Source organism: Phyllostomus hastatus, unplaced genomic scaffold (assembly GCF_019186645.2).
Source record: "Phyllostomus hastatus isolate PE091 unplaced genomic scaffold, TTU_PhHast_1.1 phas_contig_40, whole genome shotgun sequence".
In the NCBI taxonomy this organism is placed as follows: Eukaryota; Metazoa; Chordata; class Mammalia; order Chiroptera; family Phyllostomidae; genus Phyllostomus; species Phyllostomus hastatus.
In genome coordinates this window covers 90604742-90624327 of record NW_025333872.1, presented here as the reverse complement: position 1 = coordinate 90624327, position 19586 = coordinate 90604742, and the positions used below count along the sequence as shown (strand labels likewise).

The following is a 19586-nucleotide window of genomic DNA, read 5'->3' as shown; positions in this document are numbered from 1 at the left end:
GTAGGTACCTGTAAACTGATTAGATAATCCAGATTATGTTTCCTCCTATTTAAATTGTCTTGGGTTTTGGTTCCCCCTTCCTTGAGTCTATTTTATTATTTTATTTGTGTACAATAGACTTCTTGAAAATGCTAGAATTTTCAACATGTAATAGAATCTGAGCATGACAATAATGTAAGAAAACTCAGAAGTGTCGAACTATGTATATTTCTTGGAGTTTTCAAAGTAAATCAAATTACAGCTGTTTTCATTTGACTATGTTGTATAAACCTATGGATAATATTGTACAATGCACATGCATTACTCTGACTTTTTAAAAATGTTTTGAATTAATAAAGAATCCACCAATATATCCTTAGATAAGTTACTGTTTCCTCATTGATATAACACTATAGGAGCAAAAGGTACACTTATTTATATTATTTACATTGCTTATGCATCTGAGGGAAAATAATTTCTGGCTGGATTCTTTACATTGTTCTGTAAGATTATTATTTGTTACATTTTTGCACCTTTTATGAATAATAAAGTATATTCTTGAAATGACTTGTTTTGAGAATTCAGCTGAGAGATTTATCATGTTGAGTCCAAGTGACTCCCACTATTTCTGTAGTTAAAAAATAATTCAAGCCCTGGCTGGTGTAGCTCAGTGGATTGAGCGCAGGCTGTGAACCAAAGTGTCGCAGGTTTGATTCCCAGTCGGGGTACATACCTGGGTTGCAGGTCATGACCCCCAGCAACTGCACATTGATGTTTCTCTCTCTCTTTCTCCCTCCATTCCCTCTCTAAAAATAAATAAATAAAATCTTAAAAAAATAATTCAAAGTTTTGACTTGGGAAATAACTGTTGCTAATCCAGTTATAAACAACTTGATCAGTCCTGATTTATATCGGATCTCAATGAAAATGGGTTTCAACCACTACCATAAAGGAAAACAATGTTATGAAGTAATGTGGATTGAATACACGTTCAAACCGAGAGCAAGAATTAAGGTAATTCGTTGGAACTTTTAAGTAGGAAAACCTGTATTTGCTTTGTATTTGAAAAGGCGTCTCATAGAGCGAAGGAGTGAATAAAGGCCACGCAAGCTCATTTTGTAAGAACTTTATACTTAATTTCAATTGTTTTGATTAGACTTAAGGATGACTTGACCTTGTGAAGGACATATTTTACCTTCCCCATCTTAAAAAATAAATTACAGCCCTTTTCAGTATGTCAGCTCTCTCCACAGCGAAGACACCATTAGCAGCCCCTGCTCGAATCAGATGGCGGGAGTTCCCAAACTGAGTGTTCGGCCCTTGCACCCCCCAGGTCTGTCTTGGTCTTTTGAATGATGCAAAGCATTGTATCGATAAACTTCAGTATGTTTGGCTCCAATCGGCTAACTACAGTTTTAGGGGGAAGGTTGGGCGTTGGGCTGCTGGGGTCAAGGCTCTGAAGGCTTTGCTCCCCAGTAGTTTATTGAAACAAGGCTTCATTTAACCTCCTTTAAAAGGAGCTAAGGGTGACAAAGAGTGTGAATGGACCGGCAGGAGACTAGGTAAGCAGAGAAATCATCTGGGAGCAAGTAAGTTGCACGGCAGCTAAAGGACAGGAAACCAGATTTTGCGACATCACTGGTAGGTTGTCTCCGAGGACACTTGCCATGTCCCAACTGGCACGAGCCTTATCCACCAACGAAAAAAGTATCGCTCTCAACCTATTGCCAAACAGCTCGCTCTCGGAAACAAACGGTCAGGCTGGCACCGCCACTTCCTCGGTGGTGACCTGAGCCCCTGGGGCTAACAACAGACTGCCCTCCAGGGCGACACTAGATCTTCCTGCAGGGCTTGGGAAACAAATCCTCGACGTCAGACAGCGGAGTGACAGCTCGCGGCTTTCCTTTTCCTGCCCACACACCAGCCTGACTCGTTCGTGGGGACGTTCGCGCCACCGTTTAAAGAAGGTGCTCAAAGTCTCCCGGACCCTCCCCTACCAATTCCGCTCTGAGCCCTCAACTTCCGGCCTCTGCGGCCGCGGTCTTTAAATATTTGGCCGGAAATTCCCACAGAGGCTTCCGGGAGGCCCTTTAAAACCGGCGCCTCTGCTGGGCGGGGCTCGATCGGCTCCCGCCCCTAGTTCCAAATCCCGCACAGTGTCGCGAGACTCGCTTTTTTCGAAACTTCGGGCTTGGGTCTGCCGGGGCTGTCAGGGCTTAGCGATGCGGTACCCTGTCCTGTTGAGTGTGGCTCGGTGTCTTTGGGCCCGCCCAGCTGTCGCCCCGGCCCGCCGGCACCTCAGCTGCCGTAGCCCACCGCTGGAGGAGCTGTTCTCCCGCGGCGGGCCCTTGCGGTCCTTCCTGGAGCGCCAGGCAGCGTCCGAATCCCAGTTGCAGGTCAGGGGGCCTGAGCTGGTGGCCGTAGCCAAACGGTTGAGCGAGAAGGAGCAGGAGCTGCAGGAGACCGAGGACTTGCTGCACGGTAGGGGCCGGGCCCAGGGAATCGGGACTCAAAGCAGATTCCTGACAACTCGGTTGCCTTTCGCACTAAGCTGCTTAGTTGCAGCCCGTTTTGGTTTGGATCAGAGGTCAAAGCATCATTATGTGCTGTTTTTGTTTGTTTGTTTGTTTAAACGAAGGCCAGATCTCCTTATTGCTTCTCAGCCCCTTATTCCCGTTTCCCTGCCCCCCCCCCCCCCCACAGTACTGCTAGGAACCATGCTCAGATTCCAGGCTCAAGGGTTCTTTTTGAATACTGACGGGGTAGGCTCCCCGACCTCGAGGCCAGGTTGGAAGAACCTGGTGTCCAACTCCTGGAGTGCCCCCAGGGAGCCCCATCTCTCCGATTTGAGTCTTTGATACGGTGCCCTGCCCCCTTTTGCAGTATTTAGTGTGACGTTTATTGGTTGAGTACTCTGGCGCCATCTCTGGGGCTCCAGAGCAGTGTCTCTCAAAGTGTGGTGAAAGGATCACCTTCAGTGGTGTTAAGAGAGGTGGGTGCTAACGCCAGACGTATGACTCGGAATCTGAGGTCTGGACATAGTGTTTTTAAAAGTTTCCCAAGTGACTAGTATGCATTCAGATCTGATTGGGCCTAAGTTTTTGCATCTGTCAGCTCCTAGGGACGCTGAGCTTTGGGACGAGCGGCGGGGCCGGGGGAGGGGGGGGGGTGGCGGGCACAATCTGTTTCGGGAAAGACAATGAATTATAATACAGCCAAAAAGTGAGAACAGATATGTAAATAGACCTAGGAGAGCAAGGAAAACTCGTTGGGGAGGACTTATGCGAAAATAAAGGGCCACCCTTAGAGGCTATAGTAACAGTTTAACCTTTCATCCTTTACCATACCCCACCCAGCCTTTGCTGAGCTTTCTTTAGGTATTAACTCATACAGTTTATAAAACTATTTAGTAGGTACTCTTAGCCTCCTGTGACGGAAGAGGAACCTGAAGCGGACAGGTAAAATAACGACTCAGGTTACACAGCTTTTAAGGAACGGAGTTTGGATGGGGCGACTCCAGATCTCATGCTTTTAATCGCTATACTCTTTGTTAACCAAGGGAGAGGAGAGGTTATGGAAAGTAGCAGGTGGCAACATTTTGTACAGGGGAGGGGGAAGAATATCTTAAACACTAATCTTAAAATGGTTGATTTTTATCCGGTTGGCAGAAGGAGCCAGCAGAAGCTTTTAGCTTGGGGTGTGAATGTCCAAAATAGCTTTGATGCTTAGAAAGCTGGGTTTGTGGTGGTTAGAAGTCAACCCAAGATGCAAACGAAGATGCCGTGGAAAACAGAAGGCTGGTGCAGTGGTCTAGGTGAGAGTTAAGGAGAGTCTGAAGTAAGTGATTTAAGAGAAAAGGCAAATGCCCCGAGTGTAAAAAAAAAAAAAAAAAAAGTATTAAGGATATTGGGGCAAATACCCTTCGGAGAAAAATCAAATTGGTTTCATAACTTAAGCCAAGCTTAAAATGCAAGAGGCTTAAAATCCAAGTGGATTTAAGAATTAAATAGTTTAAAAATCAAACCATAGAGAATTTAACACCATGTTAGAAAACTGTTGCTGGCAGCCCTGGCTGGGTAGCTCAGTTGTTTAGAGCATCCTCCGGATAGGCCAAGGTTTCTGGTTCTACCCCAGGTCAGGGTACATTCAGGAGTCAACCAATGAATGCACAAATAAGTGGAGCAACAACTCATTGTTTCTCTCTCTCTCTCTCCCTTACTCTTTCTGTCTCAAATCAATTTTTAAAAAATTGTTGCTGGCAGAATGCAGCTCAGCTTAAAAACAACAAAATATCAGCAACTCATGAGTTCTTACTGCATGTCAGATACTACCACCAATTCCCAAAAAAGTATGAAACTTTTACAACCTAGTGAAGAGAGAAAGAAGTTTAAAGAGTTAAGTAAAAATATAAATGATGTGTGTTTATGTTGTTTTAATTTCAGACTGTTACAAAAGTAAAGGCTGGCATTTAAATGGAGCTTAAAGGGTAAGCAGGAAGTTGCTGGCAAGTTGGTTTAGGAGAAGGGAATTGAAGGCACAGGTGACCAATAGGATAAAGGACTGAGTTGGGAGATAAAATATCTCAGGAACGTAGAGTAAGTGTGGGAGTTGTAATAACTTGAAAACAGAATAGTTAAGAACCTTGCATGCCAAAGGACCTGGATGTGTTCCTGTAGACCATCAGAAGTTAGCTTGTTTTTTAAGCAGAGAAGTGATACCTTTTTAAAGAACAATTAATGTTTGCATTGGTGTTGAGGATGAATTGGAATATTCTTCAGAGACCCTGGGGCTGAAATTTATCAACTATTTGTTTATTTAAGTTCCAGTAGTTCTAGACTGTAGTTCCAGCCTTCTTAGCCTTATCGAACACTGTGCCTTTCGGAGTTGAAAGGTGCCTTAGGGGTCACCCAGCTCAGATCTTTCGTTTTACCCGAGACTCAGTGAAGCTGGGTGTTCCCCGAGGAGAATCGTGGTGGCTGATCCAGGGTTAGAATTCATTTTTCCTTTTTCTCAGTCCACATATTTGACATTTCCCCCAGTTTCTTCAAAACCAAATTCTTGCCAAAATAATTTCCTGCCTTTCCACCATTAACTTTCTGTACCTGCTTATCTCAGTTTTGCTGTTGTCGTTATCTTTCCTTGAATTAATCCTTTTTTCCTTTTTCTACTCATCCCAAAAATAAACTAAAAAAAAAAATCTTCTGTGCTACCATTTTAATATTTAATCACATAGTGTTTTACATTGTTTTTCTTCCCTAGAAAAATATAAATGAACTACAATTATCTCAATTCTTGCCTTAGGTATTATTATCCCGTTTCCAGCATAATTGGGTCTTAATCATTGAACAGACTGATACTTGGAAGAGTTTGAGCTTTCAACAGAGAGTAATTTATAATAGCTTAAAAAAAAGAAAGTCGTCTTCTTATAGGTTCCTTGTGGTCCATGGGGTAGATTTTGAAAGGTAAAAATGAAATCTCAAACATGAAATAAGAATTAGAATAAAACCGGAGAGAGAGAGAACTTCATGTGAATATTCTGTAAACATTAGGTAGGGTCTAAATGTTTGAGTTGGATACTATATTAATGAAATATTTACTAATAAGATAAGAAATAACTTTCTACTTATTAATTCAGTTTTGGTTTAACTGATGGAAACTTCTGTTCCCCTTCCGATCTGCCTAGCTCAATTCATTCACTTGTTGTACACTAAGTTGGAACACTAAAAGCATATTTGTTAATGATGCGTGGGTCACCGGCCAGCAGTGATCACGGAACGCTGTGGATGACTCATCAAAACACAAGAAAAAAACAGTTTCTGTGGAAAAGTAGGGACGGAACGGCCACCCCCTCTAGTGGGGACCGCGCCGATTTACCGTCCAAACCAGCTTTTATTGGGTTCGTTTTGCATAAGAATTCAGGTAAAGCACATTACTCATTGCGAGGAAGTAAGGATCAAACGATAGGGAACAAGGACTCTGAGGGTCTATTTTGAATCAGGGTCAAAGAGCTGTAAGACTTTAAGGAACAAACTAACTTCCTCCTTGGACCCTTCTCATTCAACTGAGAGCATTCTAAACAAAGAAGGTTTCACAGTAATTTACATGTTCTTTCTTAGGCCTGATCACCCTGGGAATCCGCCCTTTCCAGCACAGGGCGGCACCACCCTGTCATTGTTTCAGGCTTAGGTGGAGCAAGGGAAGTAAGGCAGCCAAGAGATTAAGAGATTTTCTTGCAGAGCAGGAGGACTAGGGCTTTGTCAAAGCCAAAGGGCGAGAGTCCATCACCCCTTTTTGCCGTAGCCCCCAAAGTCCTTCTTTTGGGGGCCTCCCACATGATCGTGCCTGTCTTAGATCATTCCCCCCTTGGGGAATCTTACCTGTCACTGGCTAACCGACCAAGCATTGGGGGCCAGGCAGGGTGAGGTATGAAGGAGCAGAAGCGGCGCTCCTGCCAGGGAGATAAGCTTTTGTCTCCTTGCTGGCCCACGGTTCCAAGGGTGTTGCCTTAGCCTTAGCCTTAGCCTAGGCGGGGGTTGCAGCTTCTGATACCAGGCAGGGCGGTTCCCAACATGTTAATATGAATATTTCATGGAGGTGGAGTTACAGGAAAGTTTAATAGCTCTTTTATATTTTTATAGAGATTTTTTCTTTTTAATTTTATTTATGCTTTCTTTTGTCATCAGGAAAACTTTCTTTAAAGCTACATTGCTTGTGGAAACCAATACTATTTTTAAATAATGGAAGTTATTAAAAATATAAGAAAGACATTTTATTTTACCTTCAGCTACAATAACAAGAAAATTATTTCCTTGAATTTTGTTGGTAGTTTAATTGAGGAAAACTCAACCTATTGCCTTTATTTCTTAGATGAAAATGAAGACTTACGGAAACTTGCAGAAAATGAAATCATTTCGTGTCAAAAGGAAATAGCTCAATTAAAGCATCAGGTACAGTATTTGTGTAAAGAATAAAGCATTAATGCTATTATTTCTAATGAATTTTATTAGAGGTAAATAAAAACAATTGAAGACCTAGCTTGTTAGTATTTAGAACTATAAACTGTTTTTTAAAACAGGAAAAGCATACTGCCTGTGGCCCTGTTTTTATCATACTAAAGGAATTGTAGAGCTTTGGCACAGGGATGAATGTTACATTAACAGGATTTGCCAGAAGACGAGAAATACTGGTATTCTCTATCCCCTTTTGTTTTGTAAGAGAGATGAGGGTGGGGCGGACAGAGAATAGGAGGTACGCGTGAGGGTGGGTCGTGCCCCTCGGGAGCAGGACGACTGTATCTCTGTGTCTGGGGCACTGTTAGAGTGCCGGACCTGGAGTCAGCCCTCGGGATTTGTACAGCTGAATTGTATAGCTTTGGTTTTATATCTGGGAGAATTGCAGAGGAACATGTAGGGATTAAATGAAGAATGGCCATCACATAAAATTAGAACCACTCTTTAATTCTGTAGAGAAGAGCTTAAAGGTTTACAACAGTTACCTCCGGGGATAAAAGCGAAAGAACACGGTAAGGTGAGGGAGGAAGGAGTCCAGACAGGGGGTGGTTCATTTAGAGATGCTGTCTCTTCTCCAGCCAAATGCAGGACTCATCCAAAATGAATGTCCCTATGACCTGCCCTAAAAGGAAAGTTCCACTCGTGTGAAAAGTCTTGTGTAACTTGCTTTCTACATATTTTTTATGTTTTTGTTGTAAAATAGAAGGTCACGTGTATTGAAAGTTTCTGTACATTGGTTACTAATTAACTAACATGTAAATTGTATCATTTGTTAGTAAGTTTTAGCTGAACCTCACAACATTTATAATAAATGTGATATTACTATTTTTAGAAATTATGCCTATATGGTTCTAATTGGTAAGATGGTTGCACAGTAATCAGCAATATTAAATTTTCTTAGAGAAACTTTAAGTAAATAATTAAAATACTGCATCTACTCATTTGCCTCTTAAGGTTTAAGTAATTCTTAATGATAGAAGGAGTGATACCTTTTTATTTACAGATTATCTTACTTTTGGTTCCCGCAGAAGAAACAGATGAAAATGATCTGATCCTGGAGGTTACTGCGGGAGTTGGGGGTCAGGAGGCCATGCTGTTTACTTCGGAGATGTTTGATATGTATCAGCAATATGCTGCATTTAAAAGATGGCATTTTGAAACCCTGGAATATTTTCCAAGTGAAATAGGTCAGTGAAATGGTTAATTTGTTTTCAGGAAAGTGCAGATTTATCTACATGTGTCCTAGGGAAAGGGTTGGAAATACCAGGCTTTAGAATTTATTTGTGAGGATGCTTAAGTAGTTGTATGCTCATCATTTACTTCATAGTTTTGAATGTAAATATACCAATTTTGAAAGGGCCTATAAAATGTTAGTCATTCAGTACTAACCCACTGGGTAAATAATTGTCTTTTAAAAGTACTTTTTTAGACATGTTATTGAGTCAGTTAATACCATAAATGCTTTATGTCTGATAATTATAAGCAATAACATTAGTAGCATTGAAACACTGGTTATCAGACTTGTTAAAAGTTTTTCAGTATGTTTTACCATCTATAGGTTGTTATGTAGCTCTTTTAATGTAGCTCTTTTAAATACACCTCAAGATGGCTGAAGTGATAGTCAAATGTTTGTAAATGGGCAGATAAACAAAACATTCCGTTGTTCCAATATTTTCAAGGTGGGCTCAGACATGCGTCTGCCAGCATCGGGGGCTCAGAAGCCTACAGGCACTTGAAGTTCGAGGGAGGTGTGCACAGGGTGCAGAGAGTGCCGAAGACGGAGAAGCAAGGCCGCATCCACACCAGCACCATGACCGTGGCAATCCTCCCCCAGCCCACCGAGGTACGGCAGCAGCCCCCGTGGAACTCGGGGCCAGCACAGGGCCTTGCCCCCGGGGGAGCACTCGCCCTGCTGAATTGCGCCTCTCCGTTGCTTACTATTGGGCCTTCATCACATATTTTGAATTATTTTTGAGAATCTGGAGTCTCAGTCCAAAAGCATGGTTTTATAATAGATGGTAAGGATTAAGGACCTATAAATGATTTAATCATCCAGTGTCTATTAATTTCTCTCTACCACTAAGCTTTAAGTAGTTATATTGAGACCATCTCTATAGGACAGTATTAACCTACTTTAAATAGGATTTAAGACTATTTGCCTTTATAACGACTTTTTTGCTTTGTGTTGAATGGTTCTCAGAGTATCTATAATAGCAAGAATCCTATTTCAGTGGTTACTACTTCATAACCTAGTCACATTGAAATGGAAAAATACTGTTACAATGTTCAAAATGAGTATACTTTATTCTCACAAACAAAAATTCTCAGTTTATACATTATTTTCAAAATAACTTAAGAAGTTCTGCTTTGCTTACTTACATCCCTTCTGCTGAAAAGTGAAAAATATTTGACTTGCCTTTCAAAGTGATATATGAATGGTTTGAGAAGGAAGTTCAGCTGAGGGTTTCTCTTTATTAATTTCAGGGAAAACTGCAGTTTGACTGTCTAACAGGAGCCATACCTACCCAGATACTAGTCACTTTGGTTTAAGCTTCTTGGGGATAGGAGAAGGGAGTTTTAAATGGAAGATGGAGACTGAGGTCCACGTACCATCTCACTTAATTCTCCCAGCAGCCACAGAGAGGAGCCACGTAGGGAGACGTGGAGGGCCTCTGAAGGTTAGGGTTCCTGCCGCCAGGGTTGTGGGCACGCCGCAGAGTGGTCCACAGTTGTTCGTGACACGGAGCTGTTCAAATCTGGTGCTCCTGACGGCGCCTCCCAGGGCAGAGCGTTGTCCTGACATCAGAGCCGTGTATTTATGAATTGAGTCTTGGCTTGGTCTTTTCTCCTTGTCTCTCCTCTGCCTCCAAATATGTCTAGGTCCTCCTTTAATTCAAATTAAACAAAATAAGCCTTTCCTTTAGTTTTTAAACTAGAATTATTTTCCTGCCAAAGTCTTTTTGAACTCAGAAATATTCTACAAAATGTCATTTCAGTTCTTATACTTTTCTAATAATAATTTAAGTTCTGCTGTTATATGGTAAGAAGAAGGTGCTTTATAGAGAAGTCCAGTTTTTGAGGATTAGGGGGAGTTTGTTTTTGTAGTATATTTTTCTCTGCTGCACTTCCAAAAAGAAAAGTTTAAAAAAATGGTATCCTTCTAACTATTTTCTGGTGTTAAAATTAAACCTTCGATTAATCTTATAAATTCTGTACACAACATGAATTTATATTTATTGATAGATACTCCTTACCTGTGAACAGTTCATACATGTAAGTAATATTATTAAATCCCAGCTTTTCCTCTTCTGTGTAGATTAATCTAGTGATTAACCCTAAAGAACTGAGAATTGATACTAAGCGAGCCAGTGGAGCCGGGGGGCAGCATGTGAATACCACCGACAGTGCTGTCCGAATAGTTCATCTTCCAACAGGTATGTACCTGTTTACTCAATGTAAGACACTGAAGAAGGAAATCAAATGCTCAGTGACTTGATGAATATGCCACTGAAATAGATTGCCAGTTTCCAGAAGAATATATGCTAAAGGATATATACTAAGGATTTAGAATCCTTAGCTGAAACTTTGCAGGACAGTTGCAAAGCCAGGAAGGTGAAGGGATCTAAACGGGAATTTCCTGTTAGTGAATATGAAGAGAAAGTGTAGCTAGTCCTTCGGAGTAGCCTTCTCAAATTTATGTGTAGTAGATAATCACTATTTTAAAAAATCCTCATGGTAGAGTCATTATCATGGGTTCTTCTTTATCAGAAAATGCTCTGAATCACTGGTTCTTAGCTTTTTTTTTTGAACGGAGGACAAAGATTCCTTTGAAGAAATGAAAGCTTGGCCCCACTACCCAGAAACATGCTTATATGCAGAGTTTTACATATAATTTCAGGGGCTTTATTTCCAATAAGTCCATCCACAGACCTCCAGGGGTTCTGGTTCTAGATTGTTGGACAGTGGAGCTGTGTAAATATCTCCTAAGCCTTCACACTGTTAGGTGGAACTGCAGTGATCTGTGTGAGTGAGATAAAGAGCAAGTGGATAGCAAACCTGAGTTACCCAGAAAAGAGGATACAAGGATCTCTTGCAATGACTTATCTCTAATAGGCGTGATTCCCATTGGTCAGTAATGGTTGATGGGAGTGATGGATCGATGTGTTCTTGTTTTCTTAAATATGAGGACAGCTTCACGTTCAACTTTAAGATGCTTTATGTAATATATAATACATAAACTAGAGTAGGAAAAAAGGATGGAAATCCTCAGAAACATTAATAGTGATTATCTCTGATAATAGGATTAACTTTTTAATAATTTTTGTGTTGTTTCTATGATGATGATTTTTTTCCAGATTTTATATATTCTTAGAGAGGGGAAGAGAGGGAGAAACATCAGTCCTTTGCCTGTTATATGCCCCCAACTGGGGATCTGGCCCACAACCTAGACAGTGTGCCCTGGCCATGAATCTGACCCACACACTTTTGGTTTGTGGGGTGACACCCAACCCACTCAGCTGCAGCAGTCAGGGCTCTGAGTTACGTTTTTTAAAACTATGGTGGCTGGTTGAGGTACGGAGGCAATCTGTATTAAATGATTAATACTTATTTAGTATGTATGCCTTCAATGTGGAAATACTTTGCACTGTAGTTCAAACTTAAATTTTGAGTTTTCTGACAACTGTAAGAGTTATTTGTTGTCCTTTTATATTAGAATCCTATTTGTCTCCTCACAAAGGAAGAAGAAAAAAGATGAGAAGGTAAAGGACTATTGCTTGATAATAAAGGAAGAACTTTTTTACATTAAAATTCTGTCATTCTCATGCCACTGCGCAGGTGTTGTTTCCGAGTGCCAACAAGAACGGTCGCAACTGAAAAACAAGGAGACGGCCATGAAGAAGCTACGCGCAAAGCTGTACAGCGCGCGTCTAGAAGAAGAGACAAACAAAAGATACAATGCTAGAAAGATTCAGGTAAAACGGACTTGAAAAAACACTTCTAAAGGATCAACAACATGGTTTTAAATAACTCAGTTTTTATATATGCTACAATTGTTTCAATGTGTTTGTCAACATAAAACAATACAAGTAGCTCAGTCAAGGACTGTACTTGTTTTATAGTAATCTCACACTGTTTTTCTGTGTTCAAAGGCATTTTTCTCAGACTTTTAATGTTACTTAAAAAAGATATAGGGAGGCCCCATTCTGAAAATTATGGAAAAATGATGGAAAGCAAACTGAACTTTCTTCCTGTTATTTAGTAACTACAGAGACCTTTTATTAGTACTATATTAAGGGGAAATTCATCACTTTGTCCTCACCGGAGATGACTAAGTCACAGAGATTGTATATATTTAGTTACCACTTGAACATCTCTGTGCCAGGCGGTGCGTGTCCAGTGTCACTGTGCAGCAGGTGTTACTCGTCTGCATTCTACAGATGGGGAGACAAGTTCAGAGTCGAGATAAGTTGCCTGAAGTCGTAGAGCGCTGAAACGGCAGAGGGGACTCAGACACCAGCCCGTCTGCCTGTACAGCCCGTGTTCCTTTCTACTCTGTCATGTTCCCATGTTATTTGAGAAGTCATGTTAAAACTGGGTTCGAACATTGTGTTTCAAATGATAAAGCAAGAGCTTAATTTCCAGTTACGTTCAATTTATAGGATTAGTTGCCCTGGATCTAACTGTATCTCACATCTTTTCCATATAGGTTGGAAGTAAAGGACGGTCAGAAAAAATAAGAACATATAATTTTCCACAGAACCGGGTCACAGATCACAGAATAAACAAGTCACTTCATGATCTTGAAACTTTTATGCAAGGAGAATATCTACTGGATGAACTTGTACAGTCACTGAAAGACTATGCTGATTATGAATCTTTAATAGAAATTATTTCCAAAAAACTTTAAATTATTATTACAGACTTTTACAACTTATGAAAATTCTACTATAGCAAATCAGCGTATAAATCATCACCAGTATTGGCTTGAAAAACACGAGTGAACACAGTTGGAAGTAAGCATATTTTAAGACAGTTTATATAAATCATGTCTCAATGATGTATTAGTAAAAAATATACCTACAGTATAATCATGGCTCTGGTTGTATATTTTGGACTTTTCCTTAAAAATAGACAAAGGAAAGTCATTCTTTGTTTTATATAAAATACTGAATGATCAAAACTTGGTTTAACTATTATTAAACACTTCAAACATAATATAGCAGAAATACGATAGTAAATGCTGTATTAGTTCAGGTCTAGTCAGGAAACAGAAATTACACCATTAATTTTAACAGGGATAATTTTGATATAACTTTTTAAATGATGGGATTAGCTATTGGGGAGAACTTGAATGCACTAGGAGTGAGAGAGCATCCAAGGACAGAACACCCTTGGAAGGGGCTACCCTTCCCCCGAGGGGGAGGGGGCGTGGCTACAGCTGCGGCTGACAGACAAAGTCTCGGGCTGCCCCCAACCAGTGCGCGTCTGCAGGTGGCTCAGGCCTTGCAGAGAGCCCTCCGGCCCTCAGAGACTGATGAGCAAGAAGCCTTCCACCAGAGTGTCGGCAAAAGTTCTGTCTGCGTTCACCAGAGTTCTCCAAAGAAACAGAACCACTGGAATGTGTGTATGAGAGAGAAGGACTCATAAGGACGACCTGGGCCACTGGGTTATGGAGGTTAGCAGGTCCACAATCTGTAGTGGGGGTCAGCAGGCGGGAGGGCCAGCGGAGCCGACGCTGTGGTTCCCATCCTGAAGCAGCTGGCTGGTGAATTCTTTCTGGCGCAGGAGAGGCCAGTGTTTTTGCTTTTTCCAGTACTTGAGATTGGATGAGGCCCATCCCATTATGGAGGGCATTTTGCTTTACAGTGTTCACTGATTTAAGTGTTAATCTCATTTAAAAAAAAAAAAAAAACCCTTCACAGAAACAGCTGGAGTATGTTGACTAAACATCTGGGCACACTGTGGCCCAGCCAAGTGGACACGTTAAAACTAGCCAATAATCCTGTTTCCGAGAAAACTCGGGCAGTTGTGCCACGGAAACAGGAGGAGGAAGCACACTGGAAACCAGACAAGCCCCTTCCTGGGGTACTGTCTGTCCCTCCGCCACCACCTGCTGACCAAGCTTAATACGGTGCCACCTGGCAAAGGACAGCATTTGCAGGTCCAGGTTCTGTATCACGGAAGTCAGTCGAGTGAAGGGGGATTTGTTGCCAAGGGGCAACAAAATTGGTACATGGCACAAACACCCATACTCATTACCTAGTTTCAATATTTGATTTTTTTCATATTTGCTTAAGTGTTAGATATTAACACTTCACTCTTAAATATCTCGGCTTGCATTTTAAAAAATGACATTCTACTTCATTTACTATCATCACACCTAACAAGATTCACAGTAATTCCCTAATATCTTCAAATACCCAATTCCAATTTCCAAAATTCTCCCCAAAATGTCTTAATTGGTTTCTTTAAGCCAGGACTGGTGTCATTTCAGTGTTTCCTACAAAATGGAAGTTAGAGCCTAAGACTCATCCTCCCTTCCCTGGGACTTGCATTTTTGTTATTAAAATATACCCTCAGATAGTTAGGTTTGAATGCTCTGATGTGAGATGCAACAGATTTTCTGGTGAGTCAGATGAAATCACCCCTGTGAACTGAAAAGAATTTACCGGTAAAACTGAGCTTACAACTACATTGGTGTGAGGCTGTATCAATGTTTCTGCCATTAGATTTAAAAGAAATTAGTTGCTTCTCTTCCGATAGGAATCCTGGATATGATTAGCTCTTTTCTGAGAAGAGTGAGTCCAGACATCTGGGCCTGAGTGGAAGGAAAGTCCAGGGACGTCTGCTTGTGGCTGCATAGTTGTTAAAGACCTTGGGGTTGAAAGCCACCTCGAATACAGTGATGTATTTGTTAAGGAAACAGGAGACACCCCATGGTTCCCCCACGGTGTGTGTGCTCCTTCGCTGCAAGGAGTAGTAACAAACTCAACCTGTCTGACAAAAAACATAAAGGAAAGAACTATAGGACATGTCAGTTATCCCATTAAGAAGTGAGAAAAGCCAGGAATGCTCAAGAATTTTTTTAAAACATAGGGTACTAAGGACTACTATTGTAAGAGTTCTACCTAGTGGTAATGAAAAAAAAGTTAAATTTACAGAATCACAAAGTAAGATTTCCAGAGAAAACAATTTTACTACTAAGGTTTTAAGATTTTAAAACATTAAGGAATTAGGAGGCATTTTGTTAAGTCCCCAAACTGCACACTTTTCCACATTTGTTGGAAATCAACAGTAGTCTGAATTCTTGAGCCTATGTTCTAGTATATTCAAAACTATATTATTGTTGGGTAATGGGTTTCCTTAACTCAACCTTTATTATTCCCTTAAAAGCCTCCGCTTGTGCTAATTTTCAGAGTAATTTTATACTGATAACTTATTCTCTCACCTTATGACTTTCTAAGGGAAGTGTAATCAAGTTAAAAAAACATTAAAGACAGGTTAGAATTTAAAGCTAGCCAAAGATTATCAAATATATCAAGAGAACTTCCATTAGAAGAGGATCTCTCTCCCTGGAATCTTCTGCTCATGAAAGGCACTCTGCCCTCCCAAGAAAAGCTGATGAATGCACCTTTCAGTGACCTACGCAACTAAAGGACACAGCCAGACACGTTCAGTCGACCACATTCGGTGCCCACCCGCACAAAGCCCAGCCCAAGCCCACATCCCAGATTTATCACCTTCCTCCTGGCTCCTGCATTTTCCTTTCTGAATAAAAATCTGTTGGTTTTAAAAATTTCAACGTACTATTCATTTTTCTTTAACTCTTCTAACAGGCAGTAATTAGGAAAGTTGGATTGAGATTGTGAAAGGTCTCAAATACTGTATTTCATTCCGTAAGCAAGGAAGAGACAGTGAAATTGACTTACTTCCCCCATCCTGCTCTGCTCCCTCACTCCCGATCCAAAGTGAAACGGTATGAGAGCTACACTAATAAAAATGAAAAAGAACTTTGCATCAATTTTTAAATTTCCTCTCTATTAGAACCTCATAGTATTAAAAAATCGTAGTACCTAGGTAACTTTAACAATATGAATTTAAGGTATGTATCGGTAGGTGCGTTATGAACACATGCAGACAAATTGACAAATCCTGGTCCGTGAACGGACACTGGCTCCCACTTCACTCACTAGTCTCCTATAGTTATTCCTAGGTGCTCATATGTAATTTTTGGAACCCAGGAAAAGGGTTGAGCAGTGTAACTTTGGCATGAAGTCTACTGGGACCCTAATTCTAACATTTTAAGAGCCTTGGGGTTTTGTAACTGTTTGCACAAACAATGCATCTACACAGCTACCTTAAGCATAAACCATGCACTGTCGTCACCCCTACTTGTTTATGCTGCCCTTCTCTGCCTGGAAAACAGTGTTTACCTCTGCAGACAGATTTCAAGGTCCAACCTAAAGGGCACCTTAGCACCTAGGCAGAAGAAATGGCTTTCATTGGTATTCCATAGAAATTTACCATACCTGTATGACAAGATTTATGGCAAGGGAATAAACTCACTGGTGTTCTCCTGTCTCAGGACTGCGTGCTTAAGAAAGAGATGGGAAAGGGTGAGTCAGGGAATGGACCAAACTCATATTGCTAGACCAGCCACACCACCTTAGTAGTAGACAAAACTCTGTTCTTCATTCTCGTCTCTCCTGGACCTAACATTATGCCATATAATATGCCCCACGGAGATGTCTAAAAGGTTGTTGTAAATGAAATGTTTCTCTAGAAATCTGGTATTGCTGAGAAAAAAAACTAAATTTCAAAATGGCCTACAACCCTAGTTAATCAAGTCATTTGGCTAGAATGGGAATTTTGAAGATGTATGAACAGGTAATCACACCGTTTAAAATGAAACTTGTCATATTCCTCTATAACCCATGTCTCATTGCGTGATCTCAATTTCTTGAATGGCATAACTATTCTCCCGCTCTCAGATGTAAAGTGTAGTCCTCTCCGATTCCTCTTCCTCACATGCAGTCCACTGCTAACCCTACTCTCCTCCTAAACACTCTGTTCATCTCTGACTCCATTACCACCACTCTGGTCCAGAATTAACTCTCTCGTGGACTATTTTCGTAGTCCCCTGACTTCTCGCTACATCCTCTATCGGTAATTCAGGTTGCATATACATAACCCCAGGCTCATCTTCCTGACAAGCAAGGCTCTCATTCTGTCACTCCCGTGCTCAACAGCTTGATAGGTTCCCACGGCCGCTCACATAAAACTCCAATTCTTATATGTGCATAGACATCTATATCTGTATCCAGAATTGTATCAGCCCATTTTATACACCACCCCCTTAGGCCGTATCAAACTACATAGTTTTTATTGACAAATGCACCTGCATTTAACGTTTCCCCACTTTGCTTCTTATGCCATGGAAGACCTCCCTCCTCTCCACTCCCTCAAAAAGCATCCCCTACACTAGTGGTTCTCACCTACAGGCAATCTTGCTCCTGGGGGACATTTGGCAGTGTTGGGAGACAGTTAACACAAGTGGATGGGGGGAGTTACAGGTTAAGAATGTTACTAAATATCCTACAATGCACAGACTGGCCCCCCACAACCTGGCCCAAAATATCAGTAGGGCTGAGGCTGACCTGTCATATACAAGTAACTTTTCTATTCCATATAAAGTCCTACTGGAACCAGATGTATGTAACTACCCAATGTTACCTTGTAGCTATATTTTATATGCCCTATCTCTCCCCCCTTGGGCCCCCAAATAATCTTTTACTCTAAGATTATTTACTGAGCATCTCATATCTATTAGGTTGCAGGCCCAAATGTTAAACACAAGGACAAGTACCACGTTCCAATTATTTTCATATGCTTCTTAATGTTTAGAAGCTGTAGGCAGTAAGAATTTCCTATAAGAATGAAGGCGATTCTCTCTGCACTCTATTTGTACCTAAGAACTCAACAATTCTGACTGATACTGATTTGCAGGAAGAGGTATCTGCTAACATCTTATAAAATTTAGAATAGCCCTTTACAAGTTTCTTATTAAAAATGAAATTAACAGGAGCTCATGAACCTACTGAGTAAGTTGTTAGTTAATATTACATCATAATTAAAGCTCTAACAGTTAAAAATCAATATTAAGTAACTCAGTAAAGTGAAAGACTCTGACAAACTATTCCAGCACACAATAAAACATATCGGGCTCTTTATATTACCTTATATTAACTACTACAGAAATTTTGTGTTTTCCAGTAACATGTTTTAGTCTTAACTGCTGGATAATACCTTTTAAGCTACGGTTAAAAGCCAAAGGATACAGACCAGGGGCTCCACTAATTAAATGAGAAACTCTCCTCCCCTCAAATTTCACGTATTTTTCTGCAACTGAAAAGAGGTAAATAAATATGATCTCTAAGGTCAAGAGAGAAAGTAATGTGAAAAATGTACTATAAACAATCAGGCCTCCAGGAAACATCAGTCCTCAGTAGAACAGAGAGGAAAGTAAAGGGTTTCCTGTGGACTGGCTGGAGTCTTCGCTTAGTAGCTGTGCGGTGCTGCGGGAATTAACTTACACTGCTAAGCACAATCATCAAATGAAAATAATGCTAGGGTTGATGTGCGCATTAAAGGAACATTTCCAAAGTGTTTAGTAGATAATAAGCCACTATAGTTTTAACATTTTTTCAACATATTCTTCTTAGTAAAAGTCCCTTCAAAAACTACCCGTGGCAATCAGAAGAAACTCTAAACTACATACAAACGTACAAAGGCACAGGATCTGGCTTCCACCTCTTTGACCTCTTCCCCTACTATCGTCCTCTGCTCAGTGCCCTCTAGACATCCTTCAAGCCCTGGAACAGGCCAAACACTTTCAGTTTCTTCCCTCTGCCTGTTATGCAGATCTTTGCATTGATAGCTGGACAAAAACTCAAAAAGCTTCCCGACCACCCAAAGTCATTAATTGATGCTCCTACTGCCCATTCTGTGCCCCTTTCTGTTAAGTTTCTCTTTCATTTACTGAAATTCCCAATTTCTCTCCAGTTAGTATTTAAGCTCCCTGATGGGCAGAACCTTAGTCTCGTCAGCCCCAGGACCTAGCACCTGGGCCAGACTATGTAAGGCGAGACACAGAATTAAAGACGCAAAATTTAAGGGATGCCCAAAGTTTGAGTAACGAAGAAAAATCTAATTTAATACGACATTCTAAAAGATAAAACTTAATATAAAAAAACCACAATGACCTAATAAAATTTTACATAAAAATAGTCTCTAACCTGCACTGGCGTGACGCACCCACATCCCTACCCATCCTGATCCCCCGCCTGCCTCATCCAGGGCTCTCCATCGATTTAACTCAACGCTTACTGTAAACTATTAGCTCTCCCTGAACCTGCAGAAAAGCAAAAAAGTAAAACTGCAAAACACACGATCTCGGACTTTCGGAGTTTATATGCTGTGACTCCATTGCTCCATGGCCCGAGCTGAGTCCAGGGAATGCAGTGTCGCTACTTGCGGGCACACTCAAAAAGTGAAAAAACGTTCAGCAGGACTAATACAGTACTTGTCATTGAATCA

The 19586-nt window shown here is 40.8% G+C and overlaps 1 protein-coding gene across 4 annotated transcripts; it reads left to right on the top strand.

Moving 5' to 3' along the window:
* Positions 1-2171: 2171 nt before the first annotated feature.
* On the top strand, positions 2172-13078 carry MTRF1L (mitochondrial translation release factor 1 like). 4 transcript variants are annotated; one of them, XM_045843779.1, is made up of 7 exons: positions 2172-2460; positions 6847-6926; positions 7993-8176; positions 8669-8832; positions 10306-10423; positions 11826-11962; positions 12697-13078. In XM_045843779.1, exons 1-7 carry the CDS (start codon positions 2202-2204, stop codon positions 12895-12897), a joined length of 1143 nt encoding a protein of 380 aa, XP_045699735.1. In that variant the 5' UTR covers positions 2172-2201; the 3' UTR covers positions 12898-13078. The 4 variants fall into 4 exon arrangements, with proteins under 4 accessions (XP_045699735.1, XP_045699736.1, XP_045699737.1 ...); XM_045843780.1 differs by having other exon boundaries at positions 2400-2460; positions 8018-8176; XM_045843781.1 differs by lacking the exon at positions 2172-2460 and adding an exon at positions 2940-2971 and having other exon boundaries at positions 8018-8176.
* Positions 13079-19586: the final 6508 nt, after the last annotated feature.